The sequence below is a fragment of the Perna viridis genome, chromosome 2 (genome assembly GCF_037379345.1).
Source record: "Perna viridis isolate PV_CMFRI_1.1 ecotype Kerala chromosome 2, ASM3737934v1, whole genome shotgun sequence".
NCBI lineage: Eukaryota > Metazoa > Mollusca > Bivalvia > Mytilida > Mytilidae > Perna > Perna viridis.
The window spans coordinates 66,648,569-66,664,986 of NC_142446.1; the positions used below are offsets into that span (position 1 = coordinate 66,648,569).

General features: G+C 31.9%; 1 protein-coding gene and 1 long non-coding RNA gene across 2 annotated transcripts; one reads left to right on the forward strand and one right to left on the reverse strand.

Moving 5' to 3' along the window:
• Positions 1 to 3,112: 3,112 nt before the first annotated feature.
• Positions 3,113 to 9,160, reverse strand: LOC148626560 (uncharacterized). The gene is made up of 4 exons (XM_088570645.1): positions 9,006 to 9,160; positions 7,605 to 7,713; positions 6,883 to 6,959; positions 3,113 to 3,691 (listed from the first exon to the last, which is right to left on the reverse strand). The coding sequence occupies exons 1-4, from the start codon at positions 9,061 to 9,063 to the stop codon at positions 3,576 to 3,578; spliced, it is 360 nt and encodes a 119-aa protein (XP_088426771.1). The 5' UTR covers positions 9,064 to 9,160; the 3' UTR covers positions 3,113 to 3,575.
• An 860-nt stretch (positions 9,161 to 10,020) lies between these two features.
• LOC148626561 (uncharacterized) lies at positions 10,021 to 13,489 on the forward strand. The gene is made up of 4 exons (XR_015920105.1): positions 10,021 to 10,212; positions 10,941 to 11,018; positions 11,409 to 11,500; positions 12,966 to 13,489. It is a non-coding gene; the product is annotated as an uncharacterized LOC148626561 (long non-coding RNA).
• The last annotated feature ends 2,929 nt before the right edge of the window (positions 13,490 to 16,418 follow it).

The following is a 16,418-nucleotide window of genomic DNA, read 5'->3' on the forward strand; positions in this document are numbered from 1 at the left end:
TGAATCTGGCAAAATAAATATTACACCACCAGAGCATCTGGTACCGCAAAAGTCATGACTTAATACAGGCATTAAAAAATATATATACATTTCCCTGCCTTAATTCATACTCATTGACCAACACATCACACAGTTATATAGATACTGCAATAATCAGAAGCGCGTAAAATGACAGACTGAGTGTTAGTAAGAGACTATCCATTAAGAAACCAGGCAGTATCTATGATATGGATGGCACATTGTAAATTTTATCCTACGGAACATTTTGCTCCAATGTAATGTTCAATCTTATTTTTGTACATTTAATTCTTAAAATTGGAAACAAATAATTAATCAAGTAATTAAATTTGACAATTTACAATATCAGCAGCGTGAAAGTTAAACTTCTCTCATTTTATAAATATGGGATTAAAATTGCGGAAACGAATTTATTTAAAAAAATAAAAATTGTTTTGCACAAGATAAAGTCGAAATGTAGACAAAATTGAAACATCAACATCTTCAGGTGTATATGAACTATGTTCCCCCTTCTGTCAACGAAATAGTATAGCGTTAGCTGGAGGTACATTGTTTAGAATGGTCGTTCAATGTTGGCCGCTTATTTTGCTTTTGTATACATATATTGGTTATTAAGTACCTCTCCGTCTAAGAATCAGGCAAAATGTGTATAAAGCGTGGCACATGAAGGAAAAAAAAGATTTTATTGCATTAACCACGTGTTTATACCCGATAACCTCCAGAAATAACCATCCAAGTGTTTGTAAAATTTTCCTTTTTAAGATATTTAGTTGAAATGCACTATGAAAATGGCGGGTATATTTTTCCGCATTTTTTCTTATATAAGCAGTCAAAAAAAAAAAAAATCTACGTCACAGATGTTTTTCAATTGTTTTCTAAATGTATTGATAATTTTTGTGGCAAAAAGACGAAATTAAGAAATCTGATATGCCACCCATTGTCTGATTCTTACGTAGAATAGTACTTAATTAGTTAATTGAGCCAAAACCTGGAAAAACGGCTGTACCCATTTTGTATGAATATTTATTGTCGTTAAGAAAATTTGATTTTTATCATGGTTTTCGTATGATATATTGTTTCATTAGAAATAAGTTGAAATCTACTAGCACCCAAAGTAATAAACCCTACAAGAAAAAAAATTAAGTCAAGATTTTTTTTTTCAAAATTCGTAAAGTAAGATATTTCATAGTTTCCTTATCTTGATAATGGTGCTATTTACAGTTGCCATGATCTTTTATATCGTGCTGCAGTGCTTACATATTGCAATGCTGTCAGAGTTATCATGACCCCTTCTTGTGAAGAGTACGTTTATCGCCAATTAAGTGGATGTGTTTTTGTAAATGGCCTTTGTTATAAACATCTGTCTACGTTCAATATATTATTAATCACATGTACATTTTGCGTTGAGTGTGTCACTATATAGATAGCGTTTGATTTGAAGATATTGTTATGATTCAACTTATTTGATTGGCCTATAATCTATCATCATACGTACGGAGTGAGTGTCAGCGACGCCCTAAAGATAAAAAGAGGCTAAATCATGAATGACTCAAAAGCATTCCATCGGATATATCGTACCCACATTAATTTGATTGTTTAAACTTTATGTATGGTGATGCATCATCAATAAAATCGTTTGTTCAGTAAAAATAGCTTAAATAATTTGTACCAATTGTCAAATAAGATTAGTTATAGTAAAATACATATTGATACATTTCCAAAAGTACTTTCACATTATTTCTTGAATGTTTTTAAACTAGACGTTCTAAAGAGCCAGAATCGCTCACCCGTGACAAGTCAGCAGGTAATGTTACCATTTTAATCATGATCATTTAATTCAGAATAAAAATTTTATATTGTTGAAGCCCAAGCAAGTAAAAAAAATCGCGGGAAAATTACAGCAATTTTTAAAAATAGTTATGTATAAGAAAATTTCGCGATCACCATCCTATGAAAACCAAATGTCATGCGGATTAAATGGTCATCACAAATTTATCCTGGTTCCCGGGACTACGTTCCAGCTATTAGCTACTATCAATACACTCTCACAAATTCAACTCATGACACCAGGTTTCTTAAAAACCACAAGTTCAAATTTATTTGTTGTTGTTTTGATTGCTTGCTCCAAGGTTTGTGTTAAGTGTAAGTGTTAGTAAGAATCAGGCAAAATGGGAAAAATCAGAAACATGCATGTCAAAACCCCACCGATCTGACAATGTAATATCACTCAAGAATACTTTATGTATTCGAAAAGACCTGCCCATTCTTTAATCTCTGCATCAGTGGCTTTGCTCAAAAGATTTTCAATAGAATGTTAGGAAAATGAAGTGTTTGACAGAGTTATCTGCCATTGAAATATTCAATTTCAGTGCATTTCACTGAAATTATAACTCAATGCACCAACATAATATGGAAATTATTGTCATTTTTCCTTGCTTCTTATGGTGCAAATAGACAAATTTAGTCGTATCAAGCTGCGCTGTACGCACTCAATGTCATGCTGTCAAATTACACCATCAAAATGATGGTTTTTTTCATACTATGTTTGACCCACTGCCTGATTCTAACATAGACTGACACTTTATAATTTGTATCCATTGTGACTCAACGTATTTCGTTTATGTAGGGGAGTTGTAATAAATTTTTAAGAATCATCCATATCAATATGTTTATGATCTGCTTGGTTGAAATTATGTAAATGAATTATCACCCAAGTTCATCTATGGTACTATCCGTTCTTTTCTACGTACAGTTTCCTTTTATATAGTACTTTTTGTTCTTCGTGTGTTATAATTTTGTAGTTCCGAGTATTATCTTGTCACAAGGATCCCTGGATGTAAAAAGAATAGGCCCGCATCATCGATAAGCTTGTCGTAAAAGGCGACTATATAGTGCTCAGAACACTGGCTGAGGGCTAGGGCGCTCTGCCCAAAGAACAAGTTGTCAGGCCATAATAGGAAAACCAGACCGAATACCATAGTGGTACAACGTGTTGTGAAAGATGCCACGGTCCTCGCAAAGAACACTGCTTTGTTCTATAGTAATAAACAATGCTTTCGAAAATTGATGTTACCATAGATACTATACGACGTCATACTTAAGACTACAGCAATGCAGTTTATTACATGTCATAATTGAAAACTAAACCATGAAACACAGTTATGAATATTAATATATATCTATTACAAATATATATATAGCAAAAACTATAATTATTGTTACAATATCAATTTCAAATTAAATCAAGAGCAATGTAATTTTAAGAGCCACATGTAGCTAGGTCAAGGCAAGTTTTCTTTCTGAATTCATGCGGAAGTTTTGTAGTGTTAATGATTGTTTCTTCTCAATTTCATTTCTATTTTGATACAATAAAATATGATCTATTATCATCCATTAACTTTAAAAGTATTATTTTGGTCTTTCATGGTCATTTCAAATTTGTTGCGATCTCCCTTTTTCTTCCAGAAATTCCTTCCTTACTTGAGAACTGTTAGTCCTTTGGAAAAGTCTTAAATTAATAAACACTCTATAGTTCAAGTACATAAATAACGCAATTACTAGTAATGTTGTTGTCCGTAATGTTGTTGTCCGTATTGTTGTTGTCCGAGAGTTGTTGTCGTAACGACTGGTTGTTGATGGGTTATGACTGTACCTGTAGTAGCTCGTTTCTTTGCTGTGGAAAAAAAAATTTGAAACGTTGGACATTATAAAAAGAGGAAAACAACAACTACAAAATGAAGTGAAATATTTAACACCTTCCCCTACCGGTGAACATTGTCCATGTTCCCACTTGTAAGTACCATTCTGTGTAAGAATCAGGCAATGAGTGGTCCTTTATTTTTCTCAATTTGGTATTTTTTTGCCTCCATTATGCTCAAAAATACTAGAAAACCACCGTAAAGCTATTAGAAATTTATCCTGAAGCATCTGTGATGTAGATATTTTTGAGTGCTTATACATGTATAAGGAAAATTTCCCATCATTTTTCCATTTGCATATCAACTAAATTCCATTTGCATATCAACTAAATTAAAAAGGGCAAACTTTAATAACACTTTGATGGTAATTTCTAGAGGTTGTGAGGTTTATGTACTTGGATAATGCATGTGCCAAATCTTATGCACATTTTGCCTGATTCTTGGACAGTACTTAAGTGTAGTTTAGGTTGCTCATTTACCTTTGTATTATAGTGCGGTTCATTTTTGATCATTTGATGTTCTATGTTGTGTGTGTCTGTTGCCAAGACTTTTTATCCATTGAATCACCATTCGAATTCTGGATTCCTTGATTTTCTTTTCATTAATATTTTATTATACAAAATGAAGTTCGATAAAAATTCAAATTGACGTATCAGAATATTACGTCTGTGATGATTATATATGTAGAATGGCAATAATCGCCATTTTAAACTTCGATACATTTGGACGGCTAATGGAATGCTAAAAATGAACATACACATATATGATCAGCGTACACAGATGATCAGAACACTCTTTTAAAATACTGACACACGCATTCATAATTGTAATAGCCTGTCAAAGATTTGTTAAAGGTTTAAATAATTTGATATTATGTTACTTTATGCACTTGAAGACTCTTATTAAAAATCATGCAAAAAACGGAACAACATTTAACATTTAAAGACACAAGAGCATACCGATAGCCTTAGGACAGTATTCTTTCACCGAAGAAATTGACATTCTCTATTTAAAACGGTCTCTCTTTGACCTCTGAATAACTGGAAATCGGAGTTGTTTAAGACATTTTTCATTACTAATGAGAATTTAAGAAAATTGTTGATTTGTTGGGGATTTAAGGAGACCGACTTACCTTATTGGATAATTTTACAAATCATCAGTACGTTTGAGTATAAATCATTGAACATAAATATCCTGTAAGTATCTAAGTGACTCGGAATAATTTCATTCTGTTTAAACTGAGTGCTTAAAAGGATTCGATGAAATTGATTGCAATGGAAACATACCACTGATTTCAAGAGTTATATCCCTTACCCTATGTCTTACACATTTCCACCAAAATTTTATGGAAAATTTTGACTGTATTTAGTTCTGAAGTACAACCAGTCGAATTACAATGTCAAAGTGGTTGTTTATTTTTCACCATGATACGCTCACTGTCTGATTCTTGTAGAGACTGGCACTTAAACATTATAATATTTAATTTAAAAAGAGGTCATTAGAAGGAAACCTTAAAAAAATGGTTGTTTAAAATACTGAATGATTAATTTATAAGAAAAGCCATCAAGTTCATTTTAAAGCCCCCCCTTTAAAAATAAATAGCCAAAAAAAAAGAAAAGAAAAAAATAAAAAAAAACAAATTTCGTGACATTTATGTGCGGAATGACATGCATGATAATGTGTTTCACTTATTTTTCACCTTTACACATTTCTTGCTTGGAGCTATATTTAGTTATTATTTTTTGTGTGCAATTTTAAAGCTCAGTCTCTGTAAGAACCAGGCAGTGGGTGAAACATGGTTTGAAAAACCCGTTATTTTGAAAGTTTCATTTTACTCTTTACACCATCAGAACCAAGATAAAAAGACGAGATTTTCCATTTCATTTTGGTAAGCGGAGTTACAATTTCATGGAAATGCATTGAAATGAACATTTCAAGGGCAGATTACTCTGTCAAAAACCTAATTTTTCTAACATTCTATTAAAGAATTCTAAGCAAATCCAGTGATTCAGAGATCAAATGATTGTCTTTTCAAATATAAATAACATGCTCGAGGGAAAGGGGAAAACTATTGACCAAACTATACGATAAACGCGATGACCTTTCATTTCGTGTTGTCAATTGTTTTCATCTGTGGCAACATCCCTTCAGCACCTGCGTATGGAGTTTTCATTCAACCCATATGCCAGACCTTGCCATAATTACGCAGACCTTTTGTACCACTTTAGATTTCTTACAATAAGGCTTCTGCAACAGGGTTATATTGATACAAGATTGAAATCATCACTATAGAAGTTTTATGGTTGTCATCATGAACTTGTGGATCGTTACCGCTGCAACAGATTATCTATCTGTACCATGAAAACTTATTTGTTCAATGTGTCATAGCTTCGTCTACCCTAGATTTTGACAACTCCGCGGGTGTTTCTGTTAAAGCAAATGAAGCTTATCCTACCGGTGCACCTGGTCTATGCTCCCAGGTTTCAGTGGAGTCCGAGTTGCTCATTTCCTTTTGTTGCTTTGTAAGTATTATTTTGATTTTTTTATTTTCTTTGTTGTGTGTGTGTCTGTTTTCCATGTCTGGTCTTTGTCCCTGGGTTACATTCTTTCGATTTTCGCTATATTCTTGGTTCCCTTGATCACACTATCACATAGACAAATCGGTAGGTTTTTGTCATGCTTGTTTATGATTTTTCACATTTTGCCTGATCCTTACAAAAATATGACATGAAAAACTGACTTCTAATTAATCACTAATTGTTTAAATATTCCTTGACATTTAAATTGTCATTGACGTTAGAGTGGCTTTAATTCTTATAATACACATACAAACTTTAAAGTATAATTGTCGGTAGTAGGATGGTTTGTATCATACAATACTTATCTACAGATCAAGTTTAAACTACTCGGGGAAATTATATTTGTGAGCATAAAATTTTGCGGATACGCAAACTTAGGGGATGTCATATAGCTTGATCAATTCACAGAAACAAAAACCGATTATTAAGTTCTGGTTCATGATTTATTAAAAAAAATATTGTTTCCCGTCATATTTTGTCTTTTTTTATAACACCAGAAAGCATATGAAATAAACATATCAAGCGGTCTAAGTTATTTTTAGTGTTCTGATGAAATCAAACTAAGGTGCTTTCATCTTTAAACTTACCTTTGCAGACCAAACAAATGATAATGATGAGGATAGCCAGACCAACCAAAGCTCCAATAGATGCGCCAATTATTGTACTGCAAAGTCAATGACATATGCATTCGTTAGCAAAATAAATGAAAATATTCCACTACACACAAGTGATAAAAAATGTTTTTTGGTTTTATTTTGTTTTTTTTTCTCTGCTAACTTAGTGTTCTTCCTTCTGTATGATATCTACACACAGCACAGAAATAGTAGTTGTTCATTTTATACAAATTATATCGACTACAGTATTAAAGCCCATTAAGCCGATTTTCATGGACTAAAAGGAAGATCACATAAGGAGGTAGACCTAGGATAAGGGACATAACTCTTCTAATTAGTAATATGCTTGTATCACATTAAATTTCACCTAAGCCTACCAAGCTTTCCCTTGAAAAAGAAATCAGTACAAGTTACATTGATGCTTGCATGTGATTGATGTAAAATGCTGACTACACACGTTCCAATTATTTGTAAGGGTTATGTCCCTTACAGAAGGTCTACCTCCTTCAGACAGGTTTCACTGTACATACGCATTTGATTTTAAACGTGCAAGCTAGCTTGCACATTATAAATGTACCAGACAAATGCGATAACAGTTGATGGAAACAAAAAACAAAAACAATTATGTGTATTACGAAAACACTTTATCAATGACAAGTAATAATTTTCAAACTTTGTTAGTTAATATACAATACCCCCACGATAAACACGTGGAACTTCCGGTACAGACATATCCATCAGGGCAACAAAAGTCATATCCAGTGCAGTGGTAGTAAGTATCGTAGCATACATCAAAAAGGCTTGCTAAAAGGAAATTACATGGAGTGATTACATATCAAGTGATTAAAGATGATAATAATATGAGGCAGGTATAACCTGTAAGAGGACGAAGTTGAATATATTGATATTAATAAAAATAATAGTGCCTTTTACCATTTTACACCAACTAGGATATATTTTTCTTCATAATTTGAGAAAACTTTGAGATGCTGGCTATAATCATTTGCTGTTGCATATATGGAATTAAAAAAGATCCCTTTTTGTATGACCCTTGGTATGTCAAGTTAAGTTCCTGTCAGGTTGAAATCAGGCTGTCAGTGCCTCTAAGGTCAGGTTCTCGATGAGGTTTATTCATACATTCATATTTGATTACATCGTATTTGCATTGGCACCAGAACAAGACTATATCATTATCAAATTAAAGTGAAACATTATGTATTTGACATACTTTAAGTTGAGTCGGAGGACCATTTTCGCCAGGTTCAATTGTTGCTAATCTTTCAAAATGGAAGCTTATTCCTACTTTCTCAACTTGGTTTGATAGACTCCGATATTTGCTTTCATACTACATTTGTACTTATAACTGAGTAAAAAATGATCTTATCTTGTGCTTTTTAAGTACCAGCTCATATAGATTTCAGGCACTCTCTATGTCATAGGTGATTCATGGTGTAGAAAAACCCATCGAACAAGCGATGCTTTTCGGTCTACATATGCTATATCTGTACGGTATGTTTTTTTATATTCAGAACTGTTTTTTCATATCCCAATAAAAATCAACCGAACCAAATCAAGGTTGATAACACTTACACAATCTATCAAAAATTCAACAATTGAATGACAAACTCAGACTTAGGTTATGTGATATGTAGCAGTTTTAAAATTAGAATAAAATGTAAATTTGATGGGTTTCCGACATTCTTGAATCATTTACTGTCTGAATTTGATGAAGATTTCTTACTAAGATCTATTTGTACCCTTTAACTATCTTATTTTCGCCGAGCTTGAGATTCGTTCCTAGAAATTGCCTATGTGTACTACTAAATATCTATTATCTCTGAATCATTATATAACTATTCACGTCATTGTGCTATGTTGGTTTATTTCACTAGCAAAAAATATGATTTTAAGATGATAGCGTATTCCGTAATTGTACGAAAAAGCTGTTTTAGGTTGCTTAGCCTACCTAAAATCTACCTGCTTTGAGTCAGATCGTGTTTTCATTCCCCTCCTAAATCCCCTTAAATAAGAAATATCAACATGGACAAAATACAGATTCGTGTCCGTGAAGATATGATTATATAATTTTAGCTTACCATTTACAGCAGTTGCAAAAACGCAAATAAAAATCACAAGGCAGAAAGTGACATCCATTGCAGTCTTATCTACAACCTGAGACCGAACTTCACGATCAGGACAGTATAAACAATTTAAAACATTACCGGTGCCAAGTTACGAAAACAAGATACATCGACCGTGACTGAATCATGTAGTCAAGTGCAGTCCAGCAGTTCTGAGTCATCTTGATGGTTCGTAGATAATACATTTAAACACTATATTACAGGAAGTACGGACGAAGAACAAAGCATCGGTCATCAGATTAGGCTACTAACAGTAAACTTCTTAAGAATTGTAATATATGATGCATACTATGATAACATTTTTAATGACTCATCATTTGTTATATGGTTAGCACTTAATTACGGAAACCCGTTGGTATATTAGGTAAATTGTGGTTATCACAGTCAACTTAGAAAACTTTTGACAGCAACAAGCAACCTAGCTAATTATTATCACAAGTCAGCTATGTTGTTATATAACAAGTTTGCTAATTGTTAAAACAAGTAGAAGTACAATTCAAATATCTGCTTTAATATCAAAATTAGATATTGATAATTGAAATTAGTGGCTGTCCATGTAAAAATCAGGCAAATCCTATGATATGGGCGGCACAACTTATTGTTTTCCAATGAATTGTTGGTACCAATGCAATGTTTATATTATTCAAAAATATGTACGTCAAAGATGTTTTTACATAGCAACCAAATTTTGCACATAATAAATAGTTATCTCCCTTTTTCAATGAATTTCAATGATTTCTATGACATTTATTTTTCTATAATCTTTGCAGTTAATCAAAGCCCAACATTCAGTTTAGAGAAATGACGCATTTGTGATATAAATTTTTTTTATGAAAACATTTTTCATGTGCCAACAACTGCCTGGGTTTTGCATGGATTATCTAATAACAAAAATATGAACAATGTTCGATTTTAAAAACCTATTGATATGGCATGTTGTGGGCTAGTGAAGCCCAAAACATTTTGTAACGTATACTCTTCTTCTTCCGTCAATAAAACACACAGGCTATGATTTTTATGATATAATTTGTGTACTTAATTTAATACATGTATATATTTGAAATTAACATACACGATACAGTTTTTCGGAATATATGAATCTTTCTGTTTAGCCAAGTGCCAGTGTTGTAGAAACAAGATCGTAGTGAAATGTTTTAAACAGGTAAGGTTCTACATGGGTTCGAGAAGTTATTTGTTTATTCTAGCTCGCCGCTTGAAAGAATATATTCACATGAAGGTGAACTTGATCATTTTAAAAAAAGTAATTCACAATTGGAACCATTGCGGTACTATAATATGTAGCTGCTCCGGTGGTGTAATATCTTTTTTGCCAGATTTATTTTGGATTTGACTTGATTATGAAACAGATTAGTGTTCGATGATTTTGTTGTTACCCTTATTGAGAAATATATTAAAATCAAAATTTTTGGGAATTTTTGGGGAACACCTTAAATCACAACAACATTAAATATACACTACTTTATGTTTTGTCTTAAGGAGGTAGACGTAGGGTAAGGGACATAACTCTTGAAATCAGTGATATGTTTTTATCATATTCAATTTCACCAAAGCCTATCAAGCTTCCATTTGAAACACAATGAAATCAGTCCAAGTTACTTTGATGCTTACAAGAGATTGATGTAAAATGGTGAATTATTTCTAAGAGTTGTGTCCCTTACCCTAGGTCGACCTCCTTAAACGAATGTATTTCCATCTGAAATCTTATTGTTTTAACGTTTAAACAGGACTTTCTGTAACATTAAACTTAAAAGGACATCCGGTCAAGATTTTTGCAGTTTTAATAATAATACATAGCTTTACAGTATAGAATACTTCAAAATGGCCTTTGTTATTTACTAATAATATAAATATCATTATATTTATTTTCAGACCAACTTGGGCATGATTCATGTCATATCATTTTACCATAGTACATGTACCACTCGGAAAAGACAAGATGGTCAACGAGTAGGTCCAAATTCCCGAACAGCAGTGGCGTCAATCATCATTACGTCACTGCAGTTTTGGATTGTGTCCGAGAACGGGCATCATTACCGAAAGAAAAACAGGAAATGTTATATTTACCTTGATAATGTAAACCTATCTTTAATCAATGTGTACACGTGTTCTTTGTTCTGAAAATTTCGGAGCAATCATTTTACACTTAGATCATAATTTCTCTGTAGCAAACTTAAATGTAACATGCCATTTACCATTAAAACATTATAATTTATTTAGTCTTTCAAAGTGATTTTCATGTATATAAATCTGTAGTGAAAATTGACAGATCATCTAACTACATTTTAGTTAGGTTTATGATGATCACTCACATGTTCATTTGTATTTCCTTCATTACAGAGTATTCTATGGTGTTATGATAGGGGGGATGCTTGGCGGTGCTACTCTAGCAGTTGTCGTAACGATTCTCATTGTCTGGTGGCAGTATAGAAGTAAGTACATATAGGAAGAGTTACAATGAAATCTGTCAAAACGGGACAATTAAAACACACACAAATTGTTAGATTCTTACAAAGACTGCTACTTAATACACAAAACTATCTAAACCAAACATCGACAAAAAAAAAAAAAAAAAAAAAAAAAAAAAAAAAAGCGTTAGCAATGGGATAATTCAAATACGCCATAACGTTCAGACACAAAGTAGAGCACAGTAGGTTAGCACGCCCTGCTCTTTCAGCGTCATCCGTCATATTGCGAATGTTAATGCACCTTCCCGACCCGTGTCACAAAGAGGTACATATTCACACTAGTACGAAATTATTTAATTAAAAAAAGTATCATGATTTAAATAATATGGAAACTGTAGAAAATGACCCAAAATAAACAAAACTAAACTAAGTTAATGAAAATTTCACCATTAAATTAAGGACATTACCCACAAACCACCGGAACTTGATATACATGTAACATAGCAATAAATCATGTGAAGAAAATTAACGTCGTGCCAAAAACTTTCAAAGGAAACGAAATGTATCTCTTTGTAATTTCAATGCACTCCACGATAGTGCGACCTTTCCAAATAATAGATAAGATAAGTTTTATCGAAAACAGTAATATATATTTTAACCGTGCCTGCGCACCTGGATTGTAGGACTTATATTTTCACAACTTACGATATATATCTTATTCTGTATAGACTAAAACTCATAGTAAAATGTGTTTGAAAATGACAAGCCATGGCATTCATACAAGAGCACAGTATCATATAGAAGTGTGCTATGATTTGAAAAAAAAAATAATATAAAACATCAACTTCCAGCAAAGGATAAAATAAATCTTGTCTCTCCAACAAAACGGAACAAATAGACGTGATGTCTAAAGTTACACGAATGCTTTTGAAAATGTCAAAGCCAAATACTTAATAATAACAAAGAAGAAACCAGGCATGAATTCTTGCTATGATGCTATCATTGTACTTTTTAACCTGTATAAACAAAAGGCTTGCTTAACGTGAACAAAACCATTCGAACTAAACAAAACAAACGAAGTGAAAACTAGGTTCTGTTTAGAAGGTTACACATTTGAATGACTCTTTTATCTATTTTTTTCAGTGAAGTTTATACATTACTATGATATTGTATGAATGAATATGTGACCACATTTTGATGCCGACAAAAAAGTATAAAATATACTGTTTACACTTTATACTGTACCAGAAAATAAAGCTAAACTGATGTTTTATTACTTTTATGTAAATGAACATGTGCCTAAAATATTAGTTTTTCAAAAGAATAATCTTTGCAATCTCCTGTATTCTTTGTTCATAGAATACAGGGAAATGGATTTCAAGGTATGACATTGTAGAAAAATATAAGTACTATATAATAACAAATATTTGTCTAACAAAACCTTGTTATATTCATACATGTATTGTTTTTATTAATATCTGTAATACAGCGAAGAAGAATAAGAAGGTCAGGACTTTCCGAGTCGTCGTTAACGTACCCGGCTCCACAGACATGACCGGCGACGGTGAAAAACACGTGCATGTACAATACTTCTCTGGAATCTACCATAGTCAACAATAGCGGTGTTCATAGACGTGATGAAATATTGTAACACGGTTTTATTCGAATTATCTACATATTCTGTGTTAATAAGAATTGTGAACGCACAGATGCTTTTTGTTCAATTCAATTCCATTACAATTTAATTGCAGACGTAACATTTTTTCTTAAAAATATTAAGTCCGTGGTGTACATTTAGAGTGATTCAGTCCACTTGAACCATATATTTGCGTTCCATTATTGGTTCGTATCCATTGGAAACAAACGTATTTTTTTCTCATTGTTTGTTACATTGCACACATTTTATTGATAATTCAATACGAAATTAGCGCTATTATATACCGTTCTTTTATTTGACTTGTTTATTGTCGGAGACTTTTGGTTTTTAGTTATTAAATTAACATTGTAATTTTATGAAGATATTGTACAAGTTTCAACCAAAATCGACTTTTAAAAACGTCGGGTTTAAATGAGTTTTAACTTAATAATCATAAACAGAGCCTTTTAGCAACAAATTTTAAAGAGATATCGAGTTTTTCGAACCTTCTTTTTACATGTATAACTAACTTTCGATTTAGTGTCAAATCGACTTTCTAATCAAACAAGATTAAAAAAAAAACATTTAAGGAGAAAAAAATAATAAAACGACACAAAATAACGCAACTACGGCTAGCATAACAAAAACAAAAACAAAATATTATTAAAAAAAGAACAAACAAACAAAAAAAACAACAACAATTTAACATCACTTGGAAGCACAACCAAAATACTAAAAAGGGGAAATCAAGCGTCGGACTTCGTTAAGCAGACTTAAGTTTTCATGTCTTTTTTTTTGTTAAATAAGTTATAATTTCACTAAATTTTTACATACAATAAAGATACTTCTTTAACACTTTAATAAAACAATTCCTAAAATATCCAGTCATGCAGAGTACAAATAGTGGTCATCACTAAAAGAGGAAACTACCTTGGGTACAAGCAAAATTTTAGATCAATGATATTTTGTAAAAAAAAAAAAACAACATACTTTAGGTTTTTCACATTTTGCTTAATTCTTACAAAGTCTTGTAAATTAAAGTTTTCTAATGCTCACTCCAATATAATTCAATAATACAATCCTACTGACCTGTTTAGTTCTGGATCGATTCTGTGATAAAATCCTATTATGTACCCGTCATATGACGGTCAATGAATTATAAATTAATCCCACTTTTTTGTTACGCAGGTCCACATCTTTGTTTGGCAAAATATGTTTTGAAATATTCAAATTTAAACAAAAAGCCCAAGAATAATTACTATATAACAGAATTTTTGAGGTGATGACTGTTAATAGCACTTAGCTAATCGGCACCCAGATATACGACACATATTTTATGCAATAAAGTTAGTTAATCTCATTATAATAACTCAGTTTTTGGTCTGTATACGGAACAAATACGTTTTTACATCCGTGATCTAATGAAGATCTTTAATTCTCTCACTCGTGTGAAAGAGTAATCAAGGGAACCATTGAGAATTATATCTATGACATTTATGAAACAGTTTGAAAATGAGTTCTCAGAAGTCCATGTATGTTCTTGTATAAGTAAATTAATGATAATTAAAAAAAAACACAGTTTCAATTATATCATTACCATTATCTAAATTTCTATATTATTATCTTTCTAAGAGTAATCAAGGGAACCAAGGTTATAGCGGTAATCAAAAGAATGTAATCCAGGGACAAAGACCAGACATGGAAAACAGACACACACAACAAAGAACATAAAGTAACTAAAATCATACATACAAAGTAACAAAAGCAAATGAGCAACTCAGACTCCACTAAAAATTGGGAGCATGGACCAGGTGCACCGGTAGGGAAGTGTCCTAAGAAGGAATATCATTTTGTACGGGTAAGTTTAAATTGTCTAAAAATGTTCCGCTGTGACAGACAACAATCATATCTAACCTAAAGGATGTCTGAGATTGTCAAATCGTGCGCATTTGATTTCCCCACGACACTTGTTTAACACAACATGATAAAAGAAACAATCAATATTATCACTCATCCTTTAAAACTGCTACACATGTTCCAATCTAGAAACTATCCTTCACAACTGCTACATATGTTCCAAATTGTAATTATCCATCACAACTGCTACATATGTTTTAATGTTGTAAATATCCATCACAGCTGCTACACATGTTCAAATATTGATACTAACTAATCAAAACTGTTACACATTTTTTATCATTGTAACTCGCCTATCACAGCTATTTTACATGTTTCAACATCTAACTGCTAGAAATATTCCAATATTGTAAATTACGCATTATAACTGCTACAAATGTCCCAATATTGTAAATTACCCATTATAACTGATACACATATCTCCATATTGTAAATTACCAATCACAAGCGCTACACATGTTCCAATATTGTAAATTACCAATCACAAGTACTACTCATGTCCCAATATTATAACTTACCCGTGACAACTGCTACACATATTCCAACCAGAATCACGGTCGTGTGATGAAATATGGAACCCATTGTTTTGAAAAAAAAAAGCTAAGGCTCGTAGTCTACAAAAAATGTCACACAATAAACGTTACATTTCAGTTTAATGAGCAACCTTCAAGAATTTTGGAATCAATTTATGACTTTTATATGATTGAACGTTTGTATGTCGCCTTAAACTTTGCCTTCCAGCACGAAATAACAAAAAAGTTACACCAATTTCAAGTGCTATATTGTGTAGAAATCAGGCTGTAGTAAAATCATAGTGAAAAACACAAAAAGTCTACCTATGAAATCTTTATGTTATCCGAAACGGCAATAGAAATAAAATTCATTTCTTATTTAAGTGTCAGTAATTCAAAGTATGAATTTATGAAATAAATTGTAATTTCATCATCAAAGAGAGATATTTCACATCTTTTTCTCATTCTATTATAACTTTGAATTAGCTTTTCTGCATGCTCTGACACTTTTAGAAAAACAGGCTATAAATTTTGCATCAACATTGTCGAATTAGTCTTTTTTTGTCTGAGCATGGTTTTGTCGGAATCTTAGTTTCAAGCACATGAATCAGAGAGGTTATATTTCTTTTGGAAAAAAAATCTTAAGTCATTTTTACTTAGAATTAAAAAAAAACCCTTGTTCTGACATTTTGAATATGAAGTTTCATATTGAAACATCATGAAAATTTTAAATCACTAGTTATATTTCTAACCTGACATTGAAAGTTGTGCTAAATCACAAGAAAAGGTTGTACTCTACATTTTCAAAATAGTTAATAATACATTTATTATGCTTCATACTGGGTTCATTTTACTTATAAAACTTATTTTGAAAAAA